The sequence below is a fragment of the Phragmites australis genome, chromosome 11 (genome assembly GCF_958298935.1).
Source record: "Phragmites australis chromosome 11, lpPhrAust1.1, whole genome shotgun sequence".
Taxonomy (NCBI): domain Eukaryota; kingdom Viridiplantae; phylum Streptophyta; class Magnoliopsida; order Poales; family Poaceae; genus Phragmites; species Phragmites australis.
This window is the reverse complement of record NC_084931.1, coordinates 279,431-303,310: the sequence shown is the minus strand read 5'-3', so window position 1 is coordinate 303,310 and position 23,880 is coordinate 279,431. Positions and strand designations below refer to the sequence as shown.

The following is a 23,880-nucleotide window of genomic DNA, read 5'->3' as shown; positions in this document are numbered from 1 at the left end:
GTTATGAGCAACGAGGAATGCCACACATGACTAGAATATTTTAGAAATGCTTTGAAAATTTTTGGCTTGGTGGTTCATTCATAGTTGTGAGAATCATGTTTGAGGTGGTCAACTTCGGTTGAGGTAAAGAATGTTTACTCTTGAGGTTACTAACTTTCAGTCATTTACTATTGCTTTTAATTAAATGTTTTTACTAAATTATGCCTTTATGCAAATAAATCGTTGTAGGCCTTATTATCGTGATTGCTTTCATTTTATTACTTTACCACAACTTGCAGAGTACTCATAACGAGACGTACTCACACTTGCTATAACCATAATGCTCAATCGGGAAAGAATTCTGAGGATCACTCTGAGGACAAAGAATTCTAAAGTGGTGCTCTACATCGATTGCCTGTGAGAGATGCGAATGAGAAGACTGCGCTAGCTGCGATGTTTATTTGCTTGTTGGCCCTCAGATGTCCTCTTTGTAAGAATGACTTTTTACATTAAGTTAATGACATTGTGTTATGTTATTATCTGTGAAGTTTTTTTATATTGAGATTAATTTCTAGGTCAATATATATAGTAAGGGTATTGGTCTGTTCTTAGACTGGTCCAGACATGGGTATGTCTTGTCTCGTCGCATGCAATTTTTTTTTTAGAGATGCAGGGGAAGGAAATCACAAATCAGGTAGAGAGGAGTGGAGATCCTGCAAACAAGAGATTCCAAGGAGATGAAGAAATGGTGGGCTTTGGACAATCAACAGGGGACACCTAGCAGAGTTTGTACGACAACACTATGTTTATTACTTATAATGATTTTCTTTTTCAATATCAATGTCTTTATTTTTTTAGTAAATTTTATAAAACTACAACTATTTACATCTAACTATCACAAAACTACAAGTACTTATATCCCTAATAACACAAAACTATATTTTTTGCACAAAACTACAACTATTTTCATAAAATAGTTTTAGTTTTGTGAAACGCAAAAAAATATATTTGTGTAAAAAATATAATTTTGTGTTACTAGGGACACAATTACTTTATAGTTTTGTTAAATTCGTTCCAAAAGTTACTAGGGACATAAATACTTGTAATTTTGTTAAACTTATTTTAAAAATTATAATTTTATGATAATTAGGTATCAATAGTTATAGTTTTATGAAATTTACTCTTTTTTTATTTTGCCAATCAGATTCAGCCAGGATGGTTGAAGAGGTCTGTGCCTAGTAATATAATCCATTTCTGTAGTCTTTGGTTGTTTTGCTGCCATTGGGGCTGAGCCTTATAAAGTGGCTGCAGAAAGTGGCAGCAAATTCATCGAGACCAAAAAGGGTGGGGGGGGGGGATGCTTTTGAATGGAATTTGTGACCTTCAGTTTACACAACATGAATTTCACCGTCTTCACAATGTTATTACAATGTTAATTTACACAACATGAATTTCACCAAGTGCACATTTAATTTGCTCAGAGAACAAGGAAGAGCATTTTTGGAACTCTTAAAGCATTCACAAGTGTAGTTTGCAAAATATAGTTGACGGGTTCTCTGAAGACGACTGGCTAGCTCTCTTCGTCCACAATAATGCTTGCTCCCGAACCGATCCCAAGTTCCATCAGAGAGGCCGTGTCTTCCTCCAGAGGTTGTGGTAGAGGGCAACCCTGTTATCAAAATAAACGCAATAATCATACACGACTTTATACACGAAGGGTACAGCTCCAAATATTTCATAGGTAGGAAGCGAAAATCATACACATACGGTTACAGTTCATACCTCTTCCTCGACAAACAGTCTCACTTTTATGTCCTTCAGTTTAAAGAAGCTCTCACACAAAGATTTCAACTTCCCGACCTGTATGTAACACACAAACTTAACGAGTTTAGACATTACTTCATCTAGATAGATACACGCAAGAAACAAGTAAAGATCCTTGAATCATCATAGCACCACAACTTGTACTTCTCAGCAGCCTAATGTACATACCAATTTTTAGAATTAACTGAATTACATATCAATTATTGCTAAAAGACAGCTCCAACAACATGGAAGCCATGTTCAACCATCATTGCAACTTGCAAGGTACGGCTAAAACCTCTCAACAGAAACCAAAGGGCAAAGATTAATAAGGATAGCTAAGTAGCACCAACAAGTACTCACAGTTGTTGTAGGAGGCAGTTTCTTTGTCAATGGTTGCTTTTCACCCATAGACGGCCCCACACATTTCAAGGTGATACCTGCATGCAAGGCACAAAAAATAACCGGTTCTTTCATGCTAATCAATCAACCATATAACTCTCTTGTCTGCATTATAATCCCAGGTCATTACTTATAAGGCCAAAAGCCATCTTTTGCGGGCCCGATGTACTTGAAGTTGGCTTCTCATCTTCAATACCATGAATGGCCTTGAGCTCAGAAAATCTGCATCCACAAATTTTTTGCTGCCTATGAGTATTATCAATTAATCACGGATGATACAACTATTCGGTATCTGTCAGAAGTAAATAAAATCGACAAATGAAGACAGGCAGCACAAGCACATGTCTACAATCAGGTAGCCATATAATCCTGATTGGATAACAAGAAAACCCATAATTTGCTTCTCGATCGCATATCCCATGGGGCTATACATGACCAATTGGGGTCCTCATAGTTAGAAAGATCACTGCATTAGCGTGATACATAGCATCACTGGTATTGATTCCGCTGAATATCAAATGGATGTGTTATGTCATGAGATGAGGGTCTTCACCACAGTAACTGAATTTGCTCTTTTCAGCAAAAATAAAAAAAACAAATCAATGGCTTATTTCTCCTCTGGACCATGTTGTGTCAGAATTTAAGATTCAAAAAACTAAAGAATGAGAATAATTCCCACAAACTTACCTAGGGTGCAGCCGTTTGATCTCTTCTGGATCATTTGATTCTGTTTTTCCCATGACAAGGCGGACATATCTAAAATATGACATAACAAGATATTACTTCAAGAAAGGCAATCAAACATTTTTTTAGGAAAAGGGTGAACGAATTTAACAACACTTTCTCAGATAACGAGAACAAAAGCCTGCAGTTCACATAGAGAACACCACCTATAAACTGTCATTTAATCCCATCTGACCTCCCTAGCCAGGGTAGACTAGCCATATAAAGAGGCCTTATATACCAATATACCATAATGTAGGAAATAATTACAGAGCCAAAAGGATTAACTGACCGTATTTCTGCTTCCCTCCGTTCACGTGGACTTATCTAGACATGTCAAGAAAGATGGACATCATATATCTGTACAACGTACATGCTCAAGAAGCATCCAGAGAGTTGGCACATACCTCACTGCCATTTAGTATCTTCACTTCTCTGAGTCGAGCAACAAGCACAAATCGAGGAGCACCACCCTTGGCAGGATCAGCTACAGGATTATCAGAAAGCCTGACATCCTTTAAAGAATTAGATATCAGTATGGCCATGCCAAGCTATTATAGACAGCAATAAGATTCCAAACAATAAGGACCAATCCTTGAAACAGCTCACCCTTAAACTTGGGAAGAGGTTAAGTGAATCCACAGAAGGGAAGTCATCTATTTCATTAGATCCTGATGCACTTAAAAGTCAACATTAGCTCAGAATTTTCAGTTTTACATTTTTAATTGAAAAGCAGGAAGCAGTACTTAAGTTAAACAGAATTATTTTAGAATCTTGGATTCTTTTATATATGGGAAAGACAACAACAGCCACCCCCATAAAAGAAATACCTAGCAAAAGGACTTGCAAATTTTCAAATGGCACAACAGCTGCATCACCGAGAGGTCCAGGAGGAGATGGATACTTTATATTCTTTAGCCTGTTTTTATTCAAATAGAGTTGCTCCAAACTGCAGAAAGAAAGGGGAAATAACATTAATATTCACAATACCAGATCAAATGCAAATTTTGACTCAATTAAGGGCAAAAACTACAATATTTACATTTTTACCTTCTTAAGTAAGAAAGTTTCACAATTTCATCCCATGAATCAATGTGATTATCTTCTAAATTTAAGACGCACAGTGTATTGAAACCTTGCACAAATTTTCCATCTGGGGTCTAGTTAAGAGGGCGAAATAGAGTTAGCTGTACAAAATCGTAATGTTCATGTACACTTTGCTGAAGCAAGAAAAACATGCGCTCAAAATTTTGGAAAGAATAATCCATTTAAAATGGGCCACGTTGGTGAGCAACGAGGTGAAAGCTTCCAAAAACATCTATGATGTGTTTTTCTATTGTCATTGGATGCAGATGATATGAAAAAATGGGGAATATAGCAGTAGACATGAAGCACATGGAAGCAGAGTTATAAGAGACACTAACCATGATCAACTTCAGCTTGTTCAACATCAAGTGAAGTTCATTGAGACATGCAAACGAGACTTTAATATTCTCAACCTGTTCCACGTAAGATAAAGTCAATTTACAATGTGATTGGCATCAACTAACAAAAGCTTCAAAGTGACAGGCAATGGGTATACCAGTTCCCATGTTACACCACAGTTGTTGAGAACCAAAATACGGATATTCTCAAGAATTGGACTTTCTACAACATCATTCTCCATGGTATTGTTTGTCAAATTAAGAACTTCCAGGGATGCCAGAGCTTGACAAAGAGAAGATATATCCTGATAGAGAACCAAACTGTTTAGGCACAGGGCATGTATAATTGGTAGTATTCTCCGGCTGCTTCAATTTTTAAAGTTGCATGCATTTTATTGATAGTAATTGGAAATTACAACAATCATTCTGTGAGAACACATACTTGCCACTGTGAGAGCAGATTTCCAGTTAAATCAAGTAGCCTGAGATCTGAAACAAGCAAAACAGTAGTCAACACTCATCCAAACTCGGGATGAACATAGACTTTACTATAGTATGAATTCTGTACACTGAGAACAACTAAGGGTATTCTTGATGATAGTGAGGACAGTTATGGGGTAAGAATTTCAACAGTTAAGTTGCTGAGGTGTTGATAGCCTTACATCACAAGCACATTGAGTCACGAATTCACAACCAAGAAGTAAAATGATCCCAAGTTCAGTTCCTTTTCCTTTTGAGTGAATTGCACAAAATTACAACTATTGTGCCTAGTAACACAAAAATATAAGTTTTGCACACCAATTTCAGACATAACCCGATTTTCGTTATCTCTGCCGTTGAAAATCACTATTCACCGATACAAAAATCAATGTCTTCTGTTTCTCCAAAAATCATATAACTTTTTGTACATGTTCCATAATCTATGTGCAACCCATTTTAATTGAATTCACCTAAAAAGACTGTGTAGAATTTAAACTAAAATTCTCCAAAAAAGGCTACTTTATAACGTCCAACAATTGTTAGGACCTCAAATAAAATCCTAAAAATCTAGAAAAATTCACTAATATTCTTCTTATATGATGGACTAATTTCTAAAATTATTTCCAGCCCTAGGTTATATAGTGAAAAGTGAGTTCCTTTGTAATGCTCTTTTGTCCTAACAATTGTTAGATGTTATAAAAGTAGCATTTTTTGGAGAATTTTTGTTTAAATTCTAAATTCTTTTTGGGTGAATCCGATTAAAATAGGTTGCACATGGATTATGAAACACGCACAAAAAGTTCTAGGATTTTTAGAGAAATAGAAGACCATTGATTTTTGCAATGATGAACAGTGAATTTCGACGGTAGAGATTGTAGTTTTGTGTTCCAAATGACACAATAGTTGTAGTTTTGTGCAATTCATTATTTCCTTTTTATGTCTTTGTCGACAAATCACTAGATCAATTTCATTTATTTCCCATGTCAAAAGAGCACTTGATGCCTAGACATGAAGTTTACGGAGGAGATATTGCCATACCTCAAAAGAAAGATCGCACTATGTACATAGAAATTAAGGAAGGTTGCCAAAGTATCCCTAGGTCGCAATATGAGCAAGCAAAAATGACAAGAAGGTGATCATAGGACGGTATTTACTTGGAACCAAATTCTTCAGTTCATCCGGTGGTCCAATTGAGCTTACTCCCATGTAGGAAACGGATGCACTGGACAACTCATTGAAGTTCTTGAGCTTCTCCTGAACTTTGTTCTTCCCAACGAATTCAACCGACACACGCTTCTGACTTGTTGAGAAGACATACATTTCATCTGAAAGCAGTAGTAAATCATGCGATCAGGGCATCATTACCATTTACAAGTGTACATTATATGTACTGAATTGCGATGATGCTTGCTTTCACAAACACAGCACAAAATGGCATACTGTTCGCGACGGCTAAATATAACTACATGGCCGAATGCATAGAGAGAGAAAAATGCAGCCTTTGGTCCTCTGAAAATGAAAGCATTGCAGCATAAAAAAATGCGAAGGCGGAAGAAGGATCCAAACGCAACTCACCCTCCTCCTCTTTGGTGAAGTCCTCGACACGGTAGCGGAGGCGGAGCGCGTCAGGGAGCGTGATTCCTTTAGTAAGCGCGGTGGGGCGCGCGAAGGAGGCCGAGCACTCGCCCGCAGCGACGAAGTAGCGGCGGCCGGCAACCGAGCCGTCGTGTCGGCCGCCGGCGCCGGCGTCCCAGTCGACGCCGACCCAGTCGCCGGCGTGACCCTCGACTGGTCCCAGGTAGCGCACCGTGCCGACGCGGCGGGGGTCGCCAACGGCGTGGACGCGCTGGCCCAGGCGGAAGCAGCCGGCGGCGGCCATGGCTAGATCACTGGAGCGAGAGGAGAGGAGCACTCGTGGGCGTCGGTGACGTAATTGAGTGATGGGAAGCCCACTGGGCCAAACGAACAACTGAAGCAGATGGAATTCTTGTGGGCTTTTATTTTCGATTCCAGAGGCAGCCGAGCACAAAACACAGCCATTTCATTTTCATTTCCTCCTCCTTGGAATCCAATTCCGGTTATGTGATTCCTGACAGCCGATGAAACAGGCGGGCTGGAAGACATTGGATGGAATTAGCTGCAACCAAAATAAATTCATTCTGTTTGCTAATATAACAAGTGCGTACTGAAAGCAACATAAATAAATTATGTAGTTGGTCAGATTCGAAGACCATCATAAAACTTTGGAGTCTCCGGAAGAAATAGTTTTGCATTTGTTGTATTTACCTTTGAGAAAAAATCCAATCTTTTGCAAGGTCAAAAACCTTTTTTTTATCTGTTTTACTAGGTGCAGGCGCCACTGCCAAAGCCAAACCCACTCCTCCGACCGTCGGTTCATGACCAGACCTGCAGAGGAGACTTGCCGTTGCTTCTCCCCTTCGCTCTGCTCCCTCTAAAAAGTAAGTAAAACCCCACCTTTTTAATCTCCAATAAACCTTTTTAATCTCCAATAAACTTCTCTCTCTCTCTACAAAATCCATCGAAGCCGAAGGGAAGCCATGAGCATCGAGTAGTAAGTCCCGCCTCGCCGCCATCTTCTCCAATCTTTCCTGTTTGGTCTATTTGCTCTTTTCTTGGTTGGAGTTGTGACCAAAAGATTTATTTATGCATCGTTTGTTGCAGCGATTACCTCTTCAAGCTGCTCCTCATCGGCGACTCCTCCGTCGGCAAGTCCTGCCTCCTCCTCCGATTTGCTGTAACAAAGCTTCCATCTTTTCTTCTTCTTTTCTCTTTTATGAAAATTTCGTACGCGTAATTCGGCGATTCGCTTGTGGTCCTGACAAAAGCGCGTTGGTTTGATTCACACAGGACGATTCGTACGTGGACACTTACACCAGTACCATCGGTGTTGATTTCGTCAGTACACAAGATCCTCTTCTCTTGTTATGCTACTCTATTCATTGATGAATCATTGACCAACTGCATGTCTAATCAAACTTTATGATTCTTATTTTTCTTTTTTTGCTTTGCTAATGCCCTATCCTTCAGAAAATCCGAACTGTCGAGCTTGATGGAAAGACTGTGAAGCTACAAATTGTAAGTTCATTAAGAACAACTTCTTCTAGCATGTATTTATTAGCATTGATATTTGTTTGCCAGTGATATTACTGGGATTCATTAATGTTTGGGATATGATACATGGTCTCGTAGTTCATACATGATACAATTAAACACAACTACACAAGGGTGGGTAGGATTGATTTGAGTATCATAGCTCTTGGTGTTTTGCAAGATGGACTGTTTGAATCGAGAATGCTAGGTAGGAACCCTAGAAATTATGGGCTCATGGTTTGTGTCCTTTAAACATTGTCCAAACCTGGTTTGAGGTGTAGTTTGGTGCTTTCAGTTCTTAGCCCGCACTATCATTCTAGCAATGGTGAAACCAGGGAAGTGGAATTAGTTCCAATATCATAACTGCGGAGAAATGTAGACTCTTTAGGACTGTGATGGATCTGAAATCTTAGAATATGTGCTGCATGTCTTGAATTCAGCAATTGTTGCTTATGCTCCCAAGTTGTTGCTGCTACTTCATTAGCATCTATAGCCACACACCAACCAAAACCCATTATCCTTAATGGACATATCTCAGGTTTCTTTTTCGATGGGAAATGATTTAGGCCCCGTTTGGATGGTCTGAGTGGTTCCGATTCACAGCTGATTCGGGAGAAACGGCATCCAAATGACGACCATCGAAACGTTTCCGCCCAAAACGATCCATCGAATCGGCCCGAATCGGTGGAACGGCTCGGAGGCCGTTTCTCCCGTTTCCTGCCAAGTCTGCCCCCACGCCCGCTCGAGCTATAGCCGCCCGAGCTCCGCCCGCCCCATCGTTGCCGTTGCTGAGCTACGCCTCAAACGGAACCCTCTAGTCGCGCTAGTGCCATTGGTACTCGTCCCTGCCGTCGCCGTGTCGCCGGCCGCCAGCCGAGCCTCTGTGAGGTGGCATCCATGGCCGGCCGGCCGCCCCGCCGCCCGCGCCACCTCCCCCTCTTTGCTCTCTCTGCAGCTCTCTCTCACGCCCGAGCTCCTCTCTCTGCCTTATCCTCTCCCCTCTCTCTGTGCCAGGTGGGCCCCTGGGCCAAAATAGAATTATTATACACCATTAAATCAGCTGAAACACTTTAAAATGCGTAGTAAAAATAATATAACTCCAAACATTATGAAACCAATTTTGTTGGTTCTGTATTGACATGCTCTACATGTTAAAATTACTCGTAACCATGCAATACCCACTGAAAAAAAGAGCCAATCAGGACAAGGGCAAAATGCTCAATTGCACCACCATCCTCTCTTTCAAGAAACTGAATCCTACCAGCTAGCCAAACGGTTTCCAGAGATGATTCTGATTCACCAAAGAAATGTATCCAAGGAGAATCCGGAACCGAAATGTTTTGGGAGAAACCGGAACCCTACCAAACGCATCCTTAGATGATAAGAGAGATCTTCATGATATACTTATCTGATATAATTTACATAAATAATTTTGATTAACAAGCGTACCCACCAAGTAGCTAATTACTGATAGTCAAATAAATTAGATTGAACATCCTTGGGAGACAGCTATGTTGTTAGCAATTGGAAAATAGGGTGTTGATGAATAATTGTTTGGTGAGACTTAATGTGTTAGCTCATGCATCACTTTACAAAATCTATTTGCGTTTGTTCAACCTCCAGTTGTTATAATGATGGTGTTTCTAGTTTAGTGGGACACGGCAGGCCAGGAAAGGTTCAGGACAATAACAAGCAGTTACTACCGGGGAGCTCATGGAATCATTGTAATTCCTCTTGAACACCACACCTTTTGCAGTTTGTGCTGATCTTTACATCACTCTTAAACATTTCTTTTTGGATGTTGTCCTGTTTAACTTGCCCAAGTAATACATGGTTTAGGACTGTTTGATAGATCTGTGGTTCCAATCTTTTCATTATCTAACAAAGCAGTTCATTTTCCTTTTCACCTTATGCAATGTGCCAGTCTCTATATTTCCATGGAATTGGCAATTTGGCATGGAGTTAATATTGTGCACTGCACTTTTCAGATCGTATATGATGTGACTGACATGGAAAGCTTCAATAACATCAAGCAGTGGTTGAGTGAGATTGATAGGTACGCCAGTGACAGTGTATGCAAGCTTCTTGTCGGAAACAAGTGTGATTTGGTCGATAGTAAGGTTGTTGATACAGAAAAGGCCAAGGTAAAGATCCCTTTTCTTTTGCTTCTCCATTAATTATAGCGATAATCCAAACAAGAGATTTCCGCTACCATACTGGACTTCTATGTCAGTTTTGCTTTGTACTATTACGAGCTAGTTATATGTCTTTGTTAGTACTTAGGAACTGATGTCTTTTTTTGGTGCTGGCTAATTTAGAAATTAACGAACAACAAATATTACAATGAAAGGACCAATGCATCTCTAGTAGTTATAAAAAAAACGAATAACCACAGTGAATCTGTTTTTATTCTTGATAGATCTACATGTTTATATGTTCATCGTGATGGGTGTTCAGATTTCATAAGCAGTGACTTGATATCTGATGATCAAATTGATTGCAGGCTTTTGCAGATTCAATAGGAATTCCTTTTATCGAGACAAGTGCAAAGGACTCCATCAATGTGGAGGAAGCTTTCTTAACCATGTCATCAGAAATCAAGAAAAGGTAAATTAAGCAATACACCTTTTCATTGTTCCTATTTATCTGCTATGCTTGGCACTGTTAGATTATTGAACTTTCCTCATGCTTGCAGAAATGAAAGCTCCGGAAAACTTTCAGTAGATTTTGTTACTGCTTGATGCACAACTTTTCTTCTTCTTTTTCTTTTTGAGGAAAACAATGCACTCGCAAATTTTTTTGGCCAATCTTTACATGTATGCAAGCCAGTCCAATGATGAAAATTTCTCACAGTTTCACGTGGACCTTTCTAACTACTTAATTACTTTTTTTAACTTTGAAGATTATTTTCCTAGGTAAGATTAGGACAGTCTGTTATATTAACTCAGGTTTTTCTGAGTGCTAAGAGTTGATTATTGTACAATCTTTGTGGCTTTATTTCTCTTTTCCGTGCCTCTCTATTATTACAGAGTGTTCATGCTTCCCATGTGATTGTTGTATAACTCGCCTTTGTGTGCTGTTCTGAGCTGGATATTCGATTGAGGAGCCTGCCTGAGTGATGATTGATATTACTTGCCGTGCTCCTACTGCAGGATGGCAACCCAACCAACCGTGGAGAGAAGACCTACCGTCCGTGTTCACGTGAAAGGGCAGCCAATACAGCAGAAGAGCAGCTGCTGCTCGTCATAGGCCCAACAACATACCTATCATCATAGCCTTTTGGTGAGTGGTTGGATGGATGGATGCTGCAAGATCCATCCAAAATTGTGTCGTTTTAGCGTTAGATGTCCATACTGCATACAGATTAGCATCACAGTTTGTGTAATGGCGCAATACCATCAGTTAATTACATGATACGGTGTGAGTGGTGACTGTTGATTGTTGAACATTATGGTTATATCAATCATCTTGTCGTCAGGTGGATTTTGTCTCTCTTTGATTGTGCTTCTTTTTAGGAGTCTAGTCCTGTCCTTTTCAGAGGAATGTTAAGTGATGTAGATCTCAATACGAAGAAGACAGAGAGAGAAATTTGGAGTCTAGGCATGCTAATACTTGATACAAAACGATTAAAAGACTTGGTATGATGTAATCATATAGAGCATCACAACAAAATGAACACATACGTCGCTGACTCGTGAATAGAAGAGAAGAAGGTGAGGGGAGGCATGTGTCACTTTCTAAGCTGAGCAGCACTGCTTCCTTTCAGCAGTGGCGTCGCCGGCCGCCACATTGATCGCCTTGCCTTCCTTAGCGCCTCCGGCAGCCCCTGGCCCAGGTTCATCCGACGCCATGGGTTTCTTGCTGACGGCCCGGTAAACGTCGCCAAGGATCAGCTGGAACGCCTCCTCCACGTTTGTCGCCTCCAGCGCTGATGTCTCGATGTAGGACAGGCCTTCTGCTTGGGCAAAGTTATGTGCGTCCTCCGTGGCGACAGCACGGAGGTGCTTCAGGTCGGTCTTGTTGCCGACAAGCATGATTCTGATGTTGGAGTCGGCGTGGTTGCGCAGCTCCTTGAGCCACCGGCTGATGTTGTCAAAGGTGGTAGGCTTGCTCACGTCGTAGACCAGGACCGCGCCAAGGGCTCCACGGTAGTAGGCGCTCGTGATCGCCCTGTACCGCTCTTGGCCTGCCGTGTCCCAGATCTGAGCCTTGATGATCTTGCCTTCAACCTACACCAAGTAAAAATTAGACACCTTAATTTGGAAACGATCTGGATTTGGATGCAGAGTACTGCCTGCAGCTCACTGCAAGTTGTATCAATTCCACGAATGAGCAGTGAGCTACTCAGCTGAGAATCTTCTTGTGACAAAATTCAGCCCGTTGAAAATCTCTGGCTGCTGGGAGGGATAAGTAAATTGTCATTTTTTAAGTAATCTTTTTTATCGCTAGTCTGCTACGGATTGAGAGTGACACTGATTGAAGCTAACGTTTATCTGTCACTAAAATACTAGTGGTGGTGCAGGTGGCGTACGTATGCCCCATCAAATAATCCAATCGGACACGGATGAGCTGGCGCCGAGACGCCGAGTCATCCATTGATCCAGCACGCATAATGTAATCAGCACGAAATGAAATGTAGAACGAGGCAATCCGATTTCGATCCGAAAAGAACGCGGATTGAGTTGAGGCTACTCATTGTTCCTTTGTTTTGCTTAGCAGGAAAGGCGGCAACTTGCTAGCTCGCCTGCCTGCTTCTTTTCCATTCGTTGATGAATTAATTCCTTATTATTTGTTGCAAGAAACCAATAGCACTAGCAGGTAGCAACTGAAGACGATGTAGTTAGTTCCTAGCGTTGAGCTGAGCTAGCTATAGAAATTCCGGATGGATGGATGAATCAATCAATCTTAGTATGTATAGTATCTGCCCATCCCTCACAAAGGTAGCGCAGATCTAGCTGGCTGGCCAGCCCAGTGAGTATGTTCTTGTAGGGGCCGGGGCAGTGTGAATTGGCAAGAAAGCAGGCAGCTTGACTCTGATCTCTGATGGATTAACGGCAGCAGGAGCAGGAGCAGATGGGAAAATTGATGGATTAATCCGCTATACTGATCGATCTAATATCTGCGTCCCTTATTTTTGGTTATGCGATACAAATGAGATACTAGAGTGGATCTGGAGCAGGCTTGAGAGTTTCCGGTCCAAGCATAATAGCAGAAGATCTGATCTAGAGGAGACGAGCAGGGAAAGGGACTGACATGGAGTGTTCGTGTTGCGAACTCGACGCCGATGGTGGACTTGGACTCGAGGCAGAACTCGTTGCGGGTGAAGCGGGAGAGGAGGTTGGACTTGCCCACACCGGAGTCCCCGATGAGCACCACCTTGAACAGGTAGTCGTACTCCTCCTCCGCACGCCGCCCCGCCATTCACTTTCTTGATTCCTTCGTCTTCCTCCTCCTGCTCTGTCTTGCGTTCGTCTCTCTCCCTCTCTCGCTCGCGAGTGCGTGCGTGTCTTCTCAGTCACCGACTGCAGGAAGGAGAGAGACTGACGGACCGAGAAAGCAAATGCGCGGATGGGTCTATTGCTCTGCTCTGCTCTGCTGGCTTTCACTCACTCCCACGCTGCGTCCGAGTCAGCTAATTCCCAGCTCACTCCTCTCTCGCAATCTCTCTTTCTTCTCCCCGGGATACGTACATGGCGTAGCTCCGCGGTAACCGCCCCATGTTGCTTCATCGCATCGATCCTATGCCTTTATTATTCATTTGTTACCTCACAAGTTAAATGCTATTAAGTTGCAACAGAAACTGAAGACTTTTACCAGCTAATATAATATAGCTGGTTGAGTGCTATACAATAAGCTGTTACCGAAAGCTATCTTACGACCATATAATATTTATGTTCTATACTATATTACGATGATAATATGAATGTACCGTATTTTATAAGAAAGATAGTTTCAGTGACATACAACACCCAAGTACAACAACACGAAATTAGAGCATGAGAAAGGTACTCGATTGGGAGACCGATGTTAAGCGGTATATCATAAAATATTGTAAAAGTATATTTGGTAAGTTCAAAAATAATAATTTTTCTATGGATGAGACTATTCTAGTCAATATTACACATGTTAGCGAAGGTGAAAATGAGATTCTAAATGCATCTTTTGATGAAAAAGAGGTGTGGTATGCCATTTATCAGATGGAGCGTAATAAAGCTCCTGATCCAAACGGCTTTCCAGCTAAATTTTACTAAATTTTCTAAGAAATAATTAAAAGAGACCTCATGGATCTCTTTGTTGATTCCCATCCAGGAAGACTATTTATTTTTAGTCTCAACTTTGGTGTCATCACACTTATTCCTAAAAAGTGCAATGCACTCAAAATTCAGGAGTATCAACCTATTTGCTTACTTAATGTCAACTTCAAAATTTTTACCAAGATGGCAACCAATAGAATTGGGTCTGTTGCTAAAAAAGTGGTACGTCCAACCCAAACAGCTTTCATACATGGTTGTAATATAATGGAATGAGTTATTATTCTCCACGAGACCATACATGAGCTGCATAGAAAAAAGCCGAATGGGGTAATCTTGAAAATTGATTTGGAGAAATCTTATGAAAAGGTTAAATGGTCCTTCTTACAACAGGTGTTGAGAATGAAGGGATTCTTGACACAATGGTGCCAATGGATTCCAAGATTTATATCTTGGGGGCCATGTTGGCATAAAAGTCAATAATGAGATCGATCCTGACTTCCGGACACAAAAAAGTCTTAGACAAGGGGACCCTCTCTCACCCATATTGTTCAATATTGTCGCGAATATGTTAGCGATATTGATATCAAGAGCTACGAATGATGGACAGATTGCGGGAGTTGTTCCACATTTGGTGAAAGATGATCTATCAATCCTGCAATATGCATATTACATCAAAACCTTCTTAGACCGTAATTTGGAACAGGCAAAGAATATGAAACTACTTCTTTGTGTCTTTGAATAACTTTCCGGTCTGAAAATTAACTTTAAAAAAGTGAACTTTTCTGTTACGGCGATGCTAAAGAATGTAAAGACCAATATACACAGTTATTTGTGTGTGACCAATAGGCATACCCATGAGCCATCGGAAACTATGGAATAGTGATTGGAGAAAGGGGGAAGAACGCTTTGAGAAAAAACTGAGCAACTGGAAAGAAAGCTTATGTCTGCAGGGGGTCGATTAATCCTTATTAACTTTGTATTAAGCAATCCTTTCGGTGTTCATGATGTCATTCTTCGAAATTCCTCAAGGTATTCTGAAGAGACTCAATTATATATGGTTGAGGTTCTTCTAACAAGGTGATAATCATAAAATGAAATACAGACTTTCTAGATAGAAAATTCTTTGTCAGGCTTCGGCATTACTAATCTCTCAATAAAAAAAAAACATTTGCATCCTTAGTAAGTGTCTTTTTAAATTACTAAACGATGACGACGTCTAGCAACAATTACTAAGGAATAAGTAACTTGGTACCAAAGTTTTCACCCAAGTACAAGGGAAACCTGGAGATTCATATTTCTGGTCTGGGTTGATAAAAGTTAAGGGGGAATTTCTTAAATAGGGTTCATTCTAAATGCAGGATAGAACTCAAACAAGATTCTGGAAAGACACGTGGTTAGGAACAAAATCTCCTTGTGACCAATTCCCCTCTCTTTACAATATAGCAGGGAGAAAGCAAGACACGGCAGTGAAGGTAATAAGATCTATATCTCTAAATATTTCTTTCCGTAGATCTATTATTAGCGATAGATTAATCGTCTGGCAGAGATTAGTATCTAAAATAATATGTATTGACATAACAAACGAAGTAAATACGTTTTGATGGGGTATACATGCCAATAGGTAATTTTTTGTACAGTATATGTATTGCAGGATGATTCATCAACTCATCTCCTCCTGTGTCACGTATGCTTTGGAAGCTTAAGCTCCCACTCAATTTATTTTGGTTCTTATCAAGAGATGTAATTTTGATCAAAGATAATATGGTCAAAAGAAACATGACGAATTATACATATTACGTTAAGAATTTCTATCCCTAAGTAACACGGATCATATTATAGGTGATTGTATGAGTGACAAGGTAGCTAACAAAAAGAAAATAATATATTGTCCGATATTGATGTTAAATCAAGTGCAGTTATCATTGAAGAAACGATTGCATGAACAAGAATCAGCAACGCCACCCAATCCAGGTAGGCTCCATTGCAGCAGCACTGCGGCCGGCGGCAGGGCAGGAGCGAGTGGAGTCGGAGGCCCTAGGGTTTGGTTCCCGGAGACAGACCGCCCCTCCCCGTCCCGGTACCGCTCCTCCCCTTCTCTCCTAGATCTATCCGTTGCTTCCTTCAGCCAGACGATCTTGCGGTGGCGTCGGTGACCCCGGCCAGAGGGTTTGTCCGTGAATGAATTTGGGCGGATCTAGCTCGTCCTGACCTCATCCGATGAGGGCTCGCCGATTTCCTCGTGTTCCTGTGATTCGCAAAGTATATCATTTCCTAGCAACTCACGGATTCACTGCCAACATCTGTTGTTTTCTGTTGTCTTGGCGCTCCGATAAGTTGCGATTAGCTCGGTGGGTTCATCAATGTGTTAAATGGTAACATCAAATCGATGGTTGCCTATTCTTGTACATTTCCAGGATAAAGCGTTCTGATTGTAGTTCATTTTAATTGTCAGATGGTATTCTGGTGTGGGTTGCAAGTGCCCGCGATGTTTGCATCACGTGCATTCTTTCTACTGGTACTAATCTATTTTGACACATCATCATGCATCATTTCTTTACATAAATTGAGTTGAATCAGTTTCTATTGTGGTCTTGTTTGATAAGCATTGCTACTTGGTGATGATCATATGTAAAATAGATCATCGCACAAACAATTTGCAAATTTTGTGTCCCATGCTAGGTCTTGGGATTTGGTAGATGTTGGGCTTTTAGCTAAAAGTTATAATCGGACCCATTCTTTTTCTTTTTCATTGTCATGTTAAGTTTTGATACATTAGATTTTTTAGTCTCGCAATTTTTACATATTCCTGTCATGCCAGCGTCCATCATGGTGAGGAAGAAAAGAACTGGCCCTGGTAGCTCTGGTGAGCCTTCAGGAGCGTCTTCTGGACAGGGTTCCTCACAGCGATCTGAGAGAACTCAACAGCATGTGGGAGGACGTGGCTCGGTGCCGCAACAGGGTGCCCGTGGTGGCGGGCAACACCAAGGCCGTGGTGGATATCAGGGCCGTGGAGGTCCACCTTCACAACATCCAGGTGGTGGGCCACCTGAGTATCACCCGCACGAGTACCAGGGACGTGGTGGTCCACGCCCCAGAGGAGGGGGAGTGCCGCAGCCATACTATGGCGGGCATAGGGGAGGTAGTGTTGGAAGAAGTATTCCTCCAGGTCCATCAAGATCAGTTCCCGAGCTGCACCAAGCCCCATATGTCCAATATCAAGCCCCAGCAGTATCACAACCTCCATCGGGAGCTGGCTCATCCTCTCAGCCTGCGGCAGAGGTGACCACTGGACAAGTCCAGCAACAGTTTCAGCAACTTGCAATTCGTGGTCAAGGTTCAACCAGCCAAGACATTCAGATGGCACCAGCATCAAGCAAATCAGTTAGATTCCCGCTGCGCCCTGGCAAGGGTACTTATGGGGACAGGTGTGTCGTGAAGGCTAATCATTTCTTTGCTGAGCTGCCTGACAAAGACCTTCACCAATACGATGTATGCTCCTCATAAGAAGACGTAACTCCTCGCCATAGTTTTTATTATGTGATCTCTGACCACCAGTCTATTGTCATCAGGTATCTATAACGCCTGAGGTTACTTCACGTGGTGTCAACCGTGCTGTCATGGGAGAGCTTGTAAGGCTTTACAGAAAATCCCATTTGGATGGGCATCTACCTGCATATGATGGAAGGAAGAGCCTTTATACAGCTGGACCTTTGCCATTTACTTCTAGGACATTTGAACTTACTCTGCACGATGAGGAAGATAGTATTGGTGGTGCCCAAGGAGGTCAAAGGTATTCTTTTGCTGTCGTTGCTGTCCTTAAAACGTATCTGAAAGTCAGTACTGACATCCCTTCTGTTTCAAGGCGCGAGAGAGTATTTAGGGTGGTGATCAAATTTGCTGCCCGTGCTGATCTCCATCATTTGGCCATGTTTCTATCTGGAAGGCAAGCAGATGCTCCTCAAGAGGCTCTTCAAGTGCTTGACATTGTACTACGTGAATTGCCTACTGCCAGGTAATCTTTGGGCTAACGATATTTTGTTTAGAGTCATTTTTCCCGAGGCAAAGTCTTCATTGCCTTTGCATTTTTCTTGTGTAGGTATTCTCCTGTTGGTAGATCATTTTATTCTCCCAACTTAGGGAGGCGCCAGCGACTTGGTGAGGGTTTGGAAAGTTGGCGTGGTTTCTACCAAAGCATAAGGCCTACACAGATGGGCCTTTCACTGAATATTGGTTCGATACTGTCACTCCCATCTTGATTTTTCATTGTTTATCTTTCAGCTGTCACACTCTTTACATGACCGAGACCCTTAGTAACACATTACATTCTAGTTCACAAGCCTTTGAGTCTGGTTAAAGGGGTCACTATTAGTCTTGTCTGGCATATTGAGGATGCCTGATTTCTGTTGTTGCAGATATGTCCTCTACTGCATTTATTGAGCCTCTCCCTGTGATTGATTTCGTTGCTCAGCTTCTTAATAGAGATATCTCAGTTAGACCATTGTCTGATTCTGATCGTGTGAAGGTTTGACTTATTACCTGACCTTTCTTGATAGAAACTTTAGTTTATTCTTAGTCACTGCTGAGTTACCATTGTTCTTCTTCCTTTGTAGATAAAAAAAGCCCTACGAGGTGTGAAAGTCGAGGTCACGCACCGAGGAAACATGCGCAGGAAATATCGTATATCTGGTCTCACTTCACAAGCAACAAGGGAGTTATCGTACGTGCATGTTCCCTACCTTATATGAGATAATAGTGTAAAGTATAATGTGCTAACATGATTTTGTTGGTTTTCCTGTGATAGATTCCCTGTTGATGATCGTGGTACTGTGAAGACTGTGGTGCAATACTTTCTAGAGACTTATGGTTTCAGTATTCAGCACACCACTTTACCTTGCTTGCAAGTGGGCAATCAGCAAAGACCAAATTATCTGCCTATGGAGGTTAGTGTCTTTAACTGTCTCAATTGCACTTGATGTATTATATTATGTATATGATTTTTCTAAATGCTACATCCAGCATCAGCATATTTTCGCAAGCTGCTTATGGCTTTGAAATATCAGGTCTGCAAGATAGTTGAGGGACAGCGTTACTCAAAACGACTCAATGAGAAACAGATCACTAATTTACTGAAAGTCACTTGCCAGCGTCCTCAAGAGCGTGAGCTGGACATCTTGCAGGTGACCGCTGATCATATATTTTGGTTTGATTATTGTTTTGTTTTATTACTGTCTTTTCTTTCTCTCTCTCTGGTTCATGTGGCTCTTATTGGGTTTCATATCTAGCCTACCCCAACTTGCTTGGACCTAAAAGCTTTGTTGTTGTAATAGCTTTGTTCGTTTAATTAAATGTTGTCTTCACGAAGATTAATCAAGCTGCACTGACAATTCTAAATCTCTTCCTTTTTTGCCTTACCACTTTTGATCAGACTGTGCATCACAATGCATACCACGAAGATCCATATGCACAGGAATTTGGCATAAGAATTGATGAGCGTCTTGCATCCGTTGAAGCTCGTGTTTTGCCTCCCCCAAGGGTAAGTAAATTTTCATGCGTGGTTTAACAGCGCGCAACAGTTGATTTTCTATCTTTGGGCATAGTGCACGGCCTTTGACCTTGAATTCTTCTTTTTGTGTTATAGCTTAAATACCATGATAGTGGCAGAGAGAAGGATGTGTTGCCCAGAGTTGGCCAGTGGAACATGACAAACAAGGTATGCCTGGTCATTTATTAAGAATGTCCCAAGAAATCAAGATAGATCACTCTCAATATGAATACCCAGCTGTACACAGTTATTCCCCTTATGCAAACATTAGGGGAGAACAGTACCAAAATTAAAGTTAGCTGAGCAACCATGATATAGCAGCCACCCTTGAAGTATGATAGCACGCTTTAAGCAGTTGTCTTGTCTGCTCATTGCGTGAGCAATACAATAATAAGATTGTTTATGCAAGCTTCATAGCTACTAATGACTATTGAAGTTTCACAACTGGTATGCAACTTCATATTGTCTCTGTCATCTCCTTATGTCACAATTTCATGTGCCTGGGTAGTTTTATATGGTAAAGTTTTGGAGGGATTTTGCATTATTTACTTGCAAAACTATATCATGAACACCTGAGTTATCTGTAAATTTTGCTCTTGTTTTGCCTGCTTTTACTCTCGCAACTACCCTGGTAGTTAATTTGGGACTAATGTAACGTTTATGCGACTTTGCCACTGAAACTGGTCATTTAGGTTATACTCTTGTGCCATTAACACTATTTTAACCTAGATATCATCTATTTTCTACCTGTAGCTTGGCCTTTGATTTCTACATATTCCCTTTTTTGTTCCCCGATTTAACATTTGTAACTTATTCTATTGCTTCTCTTATTTTGGTAGAAAATGGTCAACGGTGGCAGAGTCAGCAACTGGGCATGCATTAACTTCTCACGAAATGTGCAAGATAGTGCTGCCAGGGGTTTCTGTCATGAGCTGGCTATCATGTGCCAGATATCTGGAATGGTATATTTTTGTCACCCAAATAGAATTTCAATTTATATGATCTATTTATCACTTTGTTTTTGTTTGGTGTGTTACTTGCCCTCGATACTTCTCTTCTTCTAGGACTTTGCACTTGAACCTGTGCTACCCCCAGTGACTGTGAGGCCTGAACATGTTGAAAGAGCACTAAAGGCGCGTTATCAAGATGCAATGAAGATACTCAGACCACAGGGCAGAGAACTTGACCTGCTGATTGTAATACTGCCTGACAATAATGGTTCTCTTTATGGTATGCTCTCTTCCAAAAGGCACTCGATCAATGCTTGGTGAATAAATTTGGTCATCAATATTCTTTTCATTCCTCAGGGGATCTCAAAAGGATATGCGAGACTGATCTTGGATTGGTTTCCCAGTGTTGTCTGACTAAACATGTTTTCAAGATGAGCAAGCAGTATCTTGCAAATGTTGCCCTTAAAATAAATGTGAAGGTATATCGTTGCACTCCAACTATTCCAATCTTTTACTTAACACCTTGTTCGTTAGTGTCTTACAGTTTCCCTACTTTTCAGGTTGGGGGAAGGAATACTGTACTTGTAGATGCTTTGACAAGGAGAATCCCACTTGTCAGTGACAGACCAACTATTATATTTGGTGCTGATGTTACCCATCCCCATCCTGGAGAAGATTCCAGTTCTTCCATTGCCGCTGTAAGTGCAACACTTTCACGAGAAAGAAAGGCCAGAAGTTATGCTCTCTTTTCTTTTTCCTGTTGAAGTTTCACTATTTTCTTTTCCCTCTAGGTGGTTGCTTCTCAAGACTGGCCTGAGGTCACCAAGTATGCTGGGTTAGTGAGTGCCCAAGCTCATCGCCAAGAGTTGATACAGGATCTTTTCAAAGTATGGCAAGATCCCCAAAAGGGGACTGTCACTGGTGGCATGATCAAGTATGTTCTTTATTGAGAAAATGAGATGCATTCACTTCTCCATGTTCTGATTCTGCTGTAAGCAATATTTTTTTGTTGATTTTGCAGGGAACTTCTTATTTCTTTCAAGAGGGCAACTGGACAGAAACCCCAAAGGATCATATTCTACAGGTTCTTGTCCTTGCATGGGCATCTTCTCTGATCATGATTATCTGTATATTAAAACGTTTCTGATTTTCAGGGATGGCGTCAGTGAGGGACAGTTCTATCAAGTTTTGTTGTTTGAACTTGATGCCATCAGAAAGGTAAACTTAATCTGAGTGCATTTATTTGACGATTTTCTTCACCTTTTTTCTTATTGCCCTTGCTAAACTATGGATATAGGCATGTGCATCTTTGGAACCCAACTACCAGCCTCCAGTTACTTTTGTCGTGGTCCAGAAGCGGCATCACACTAGGTTGTTTGCTAATAACCACAATGATCAGCGTACTGTTGATAGAAGTGGAAACATACTGCCTGGTTAGTTGTTGATGCGTCTCTTGTTACAATTTGGGCTTAGCAGGTCTAATTTGAATGTCCTGACTCCTGAAAATGTTTTTTAATCTATATGTAGGCACTGTGGTGGATTCAAAGATTTGCCATCCAACTGAATTTGATTTCTACCTGTGTAGCCATGCTGGCATTCAGGTCGGGTTTCCCTATCTTTTTGTTGCAATTTTTTAACTTGATATGGAATGGGCTGATTACTGATTTGGATTTGGATCCTTTCTTCCAGGGAACAAGCCGCCCTGCTCATTATCATGTTCTGTGGGATGAGAACAAATTTACTGCCGACGAGTTGCAAACTCTCACCAACAACTTGTGCTACACGTAATATTTACCGCTGCACCATCGATCTGATCTGCTCTTTATGCACTCTCTTTAACTGCCAATTAATTAAACCCAATTTGAACTTGTGCAGGTATGCTAGGTGCACCCGCTCAGTATCAATTGGTAAGCCCAACTTGGCATTTAGTTTCTTACTACTCAACAGTGACCCATTGAGGTGTTACTTTGGTAATAGATAGAAAACAGAATGTTGATCCCTCCATCGCTCGATTGCTTGCAGTGCCTCCTGCATACTATGCTCATCTGGCAGCCTTCCGAGCTCGGTTTTACATGGAGCCAGATACCTCTGACAGTGGGTCAATGGCCAGCGGTGCCGCGACGAGCCGTGGCCCTCCACCAGGTGGTGCACGCAGCGGCAGGGTTACCGGGAATGTTGCTGTGAGGGCGCTACCTGCTCTCAAGGAAAATGTGAAGCGTGTCATGTTTTACTGCTAAGATGTAGGCCTGCTGCTTTAGGCTAGTAATATCTGTCCTAGAGTACTTGCTTTAAAATTATGGTGATGCTGGAAGACCGTTTTCTATGCACCTCTAAAATTATTCATCTGATGTGTGAATTTGAAGTAGTTGTTATACTGTACCGGTGACGCTGTGAGCGCCACAACGCAAGCTTTAGTAGTGTGTGAAGTGTGGTAGCTATCTACTCTTAAGATGGGCTGATACTGGTACTGGTAGTGGATTTGTCAATTTCATAACTCATGAACTAAATTGAGTTTAGCCTCGAATTTTTATATGCATGTGTGTCATCACCTCATGTACATGTGTGACATTTTTCTCGAATTTTTCGGTGCATCTAAACATGTTTTTTAGTGGTGGGGGGTCATGTTTCCACCGAGAGGGGGGTTTGCACTGAATATTTACCCTTTTATTTGAGCCTATATATGTTATGCTGTGCAAACGTTGCTGGTCTGATGATTAGTCAATGCTGGTTTGTTAAGTAACCTTTGATCCTGGCGGTATGATTAGTATGCGAAGATGGCGGGTGTGCTTATCCAAAAGTACCCCATGTGCTTGCTAGCAAACTCTTGGAGCAATCCGTCTGATCTGATGCAAGTCTTTGTGTTGGACGGCGATCTTGCCGTTCCAGCCAGTTAATTGAATTAATCTTTGAATTGTTCTGATAAAAAGGGAGCTTTGTCTTTATTCATTTCTTTTTTTTTCCTCTTTTCATCCTCAATTACCTGCCCCGGAGAAGAGTAGTGACCTTCTGCGAATGAGCACCATGGACAATGCCTTCAATTTCAGAGCGAAGGAAAGAACCGTCCTTCCCCGTTTTGTTGGACTTTGACTACCACTGAAAGCCACCTGGCTTAACTGCCCTTTTACTTTGAAAACAAAGTAGGAAGCAGCTCTGACAATCAACTTGACAATAATATACTAGTAAAATGTAAATTTTGAAAGCACTTGCCATGT

At 41.3% G+C, this 23,880-nt stretch overlaps 4 protein-coding genes across 7 annotated transcripts; 2 read left to right on the top strand and 2 right to left on the bottom strand.

The window, feature by feature from the left end:
- Positions 1 to 1,337: 1,337 nt before the first annotated feature.
- On the bottom strand, positions 1,338 to 6,926 carry LOC133884662 (tubulin-folding cofactor E-like). The gene is made up of 15 exons (XM_062324159.1): positions 6,387 to 6,926; positions 5,966 to 6,136; positions 4,774 to 4,820; positions 4,490 to 4,636; positions 4,332 to 4,406; positions 3,958 to 4,067; positions 3,738 to 3,856; positions 3,517 to 3,578; positions 3,315 to 3,422; positions 3,200 to 3,234; positions 2,872 to 2,940; positions 2,315 to 2,406; positions 2,146 to 2,222; positions 1,762 to 1,839; positions 1,338 to 1,648 (listed from the first exon to the last, which is right to left on the bottom strand). The coding sequence occupies exons 1-15, from the start codon at positions 6,688 to 6,690 to the stop codon at positions 1,550 to 1,552; spliced, it is 1,593 nt and encodes a 530-aa protein (XP_062180143.1). The 5' UTR covers positions 6,691 to 6,926; the 3' UTR covers positions 1,338 to 1,549.
- A 220-nt stretch (positions 6,927 to 7,146) lies between these two features.
- Positions 7,147 to 11,405, top strand: LOC133884665 (ras-related protein RABD2c-like). Of its 3 annotated transcripts, XM_062324162.1 has the most exons (9): positions 7,147 to 7,270; positions 7,357 to 7,383; positions 7,494 to 7,566; positions 7,680 to 7,727; positions 7,860 to 7,907; positions 9,575 to 9,646; positions 9,911 to 10,066; positions 10,426 to 10,529; positions 11,075 to 11,405. In XM_062324162.1, exons 2-9 carry the CDS (start codon positions 7,370 to 7,372, stop codon positions 11,169 to 11,171), a joined length of 612 nt encoding a protein of 203 aa, XP_062180146.1. In that variant the 5' UTR covers positions 7,147 to 7,270; positions 7,357 to 7,369; the 3' UTR covers positions 11,172 to 11,405. The 3 variants fall into 3 exon arrangements, with proteins under 3 accessions (XP_062180146.1, XP_062180147.1, XP_062180145.1); XM_062324161.1 differs by having other exon boundaries at positions 7,225 to 7,383; XM_062324163.1 differs by lacking the exon at positions 9,575 to 9,646 and having other exon boundaries at positions 7,224 to 7,383.
- A 95-nt stretch (positions 11,406 to 11,500) lies between these two features.
- On the bottom strand, positions 11,501 to 13,573 carry LOC133884664 (ras-related protein RABA2a-like). Its single transcript, XM_062324160.1, has 2 exons — positions 13,176 to 13,573; positions 11,501 to 12,151 (listed from the first exon to the last, which is right to left on the bottom strand). The coding sequence occupies exons 1-2, from the start codon at positions 13,341 to 13,343 to the stop codon at positions 11,660 to 11,662; spliced, it is 660 nt and encodes a 219-aa protein (XP_062180144.1). The 5' UTR covers positions 13,344 to 13,573; the 3' UTR covers positions 11,501 to 11,659.
- A 2,506-nt stretch (positions 13,574 to 16,079) lies between these two features.
- LOC133884661 (protein argonaute 1B-like) lies at positions 16,080 to 23,204 on the top strand. Of its 2 annotated transcripts, XM_062324157.1 has the most exons (24): positions 16,080 to 16,253; positions 16,629 to 16,691; positions 16,995 to 17,665; positions 17,746 to 17,966; positions 18,039 to 18,188; positions 18,273 to 18,406; positions 18,589 to 18,698; positions 18,787 to 18,893; positions 18,978 to 19,116; positions 19,237 to 19,353; positions 19,602 to 19,709; positions 19,815 to 19,886; positions 20,558 to 20,680; positions 20,783 to 20,948; positions 21,026 to 21,147; positions 21,229 to 21,366; positions 21,460 to 21,602; positions 21,690 to 21,752; positions 21,823 to 21,886; positions 21,966 to 22,101; positions 22,196 to 22,269; positions 22,358 to 22,452; positions 22,544 to 22,575; positions 22,691 to 23,204. In XM_062324157.1, exons 1-24 carry the CDS (start codon positions 16,115 to 16,117, stop codon positions 22,903 to 22,905), a joined length of 3,402 nt encoding a protein of 1,133 aa, XP_062180141.1. In that variant the 5' UTR covers positions 16,080 to 16,114; the 3' UTR covers positions 22,906 to 23,204. The 2 variants fall into 2 exon arrangements, with proteins under 2 accessions (XP_062180141.1, XP_062180142.1); XM_062324158.1 differs by lacking the exon at positions 16,629 to 16,691.
- The last annotated feature ends 676 nt before the right edge of the window (positions 23,205 to 23,880 follow it).

What these genes read in the sequence shown, in the direction of transcription:
- LOC133884662 (XM_062324159.1), bottom strand. Translation starts at nt 6,690, where the DNA reads ATGGCCGCCGCCGGCTGCTTCCGCCTGGGCCAGCGCGTCCACGCCGTT. An exon ending in ATCTGCTCTCACAGTGGCAA is followed by an intron (nt 4,637 to 4,773) that starts GTATGTGTTCTC and finishes GTTCTCTATCAG; the next exon opens with GATATATCTTCTCTTTGTCA. An exon ending in AAACTTTCTTACTTAAGAAG is followed by an intron (nt 3,857 to 3,957) that starts GTAAAAATGTAA and finishes TTCTTTCTGCAG; the next exon opens with TTTGGAGCAACTCTATTTGA.
- LOC133884665 (XM_062324162.1), top strand. An exon ending in AGACTGTGAAGCTACAAATT is followed by an intron (nt 7,908 to 9,574) that starts GTAAGTTCATTA and finishes TTTCTAGTTTAG; the next exon opens with TGGGACACGGCAGGCCAGGA. An exon ending in GGGGAGCTCATGGAATCATT is followed by an intron (nt 9,647 to 9,910) that starts GTAATTCCTCTT and finishes TGCACTTTTCAG; the next exon opens with ATCGTATATGATGTGACTGA.
- LOC133884664 (XM_062324160.1), bottom strand. Translation starts at nt 13,343, where the DNA reads ATGGCGGGGCGGCGTGCGGAGGAGGAGTACGACTACCTGTTCAAGGTG. An exon ending in TCGCAACACGAACACTCCAT is followed by an intron (nt 12,152 to 13,175) that starts GTCAGTCCCTTT and finishes TACTTGGTGTAG; the next exon opens with GTTGAAGGCAAGATCATCAA.
- LOC133884661 (XM_062324157.1), top strand. Translation starts at nt 16,115, where the DNA reads ATGAACAAGAATCAGCAACGCCACCCAATCCAGGTAGGCTCCATTGCA. An exon ending in AAGACCTTCACCAATACGAT is followed by an intron (nt 17,666 to 17,745) that starts GTATGCTCCTCA and finishes TATTGTCATCAG; the next exon opens with GTATCTATAACGCCTGAGGT. An exon ending in AACTTGATGCCATCAGAAAG is followed by an intron (nt 21,887 to 21,965) that starts GTAAACTTAATC and finishes CTATGGATATAG; the next exon opens with GCATGTGCATCTTTGGAACC.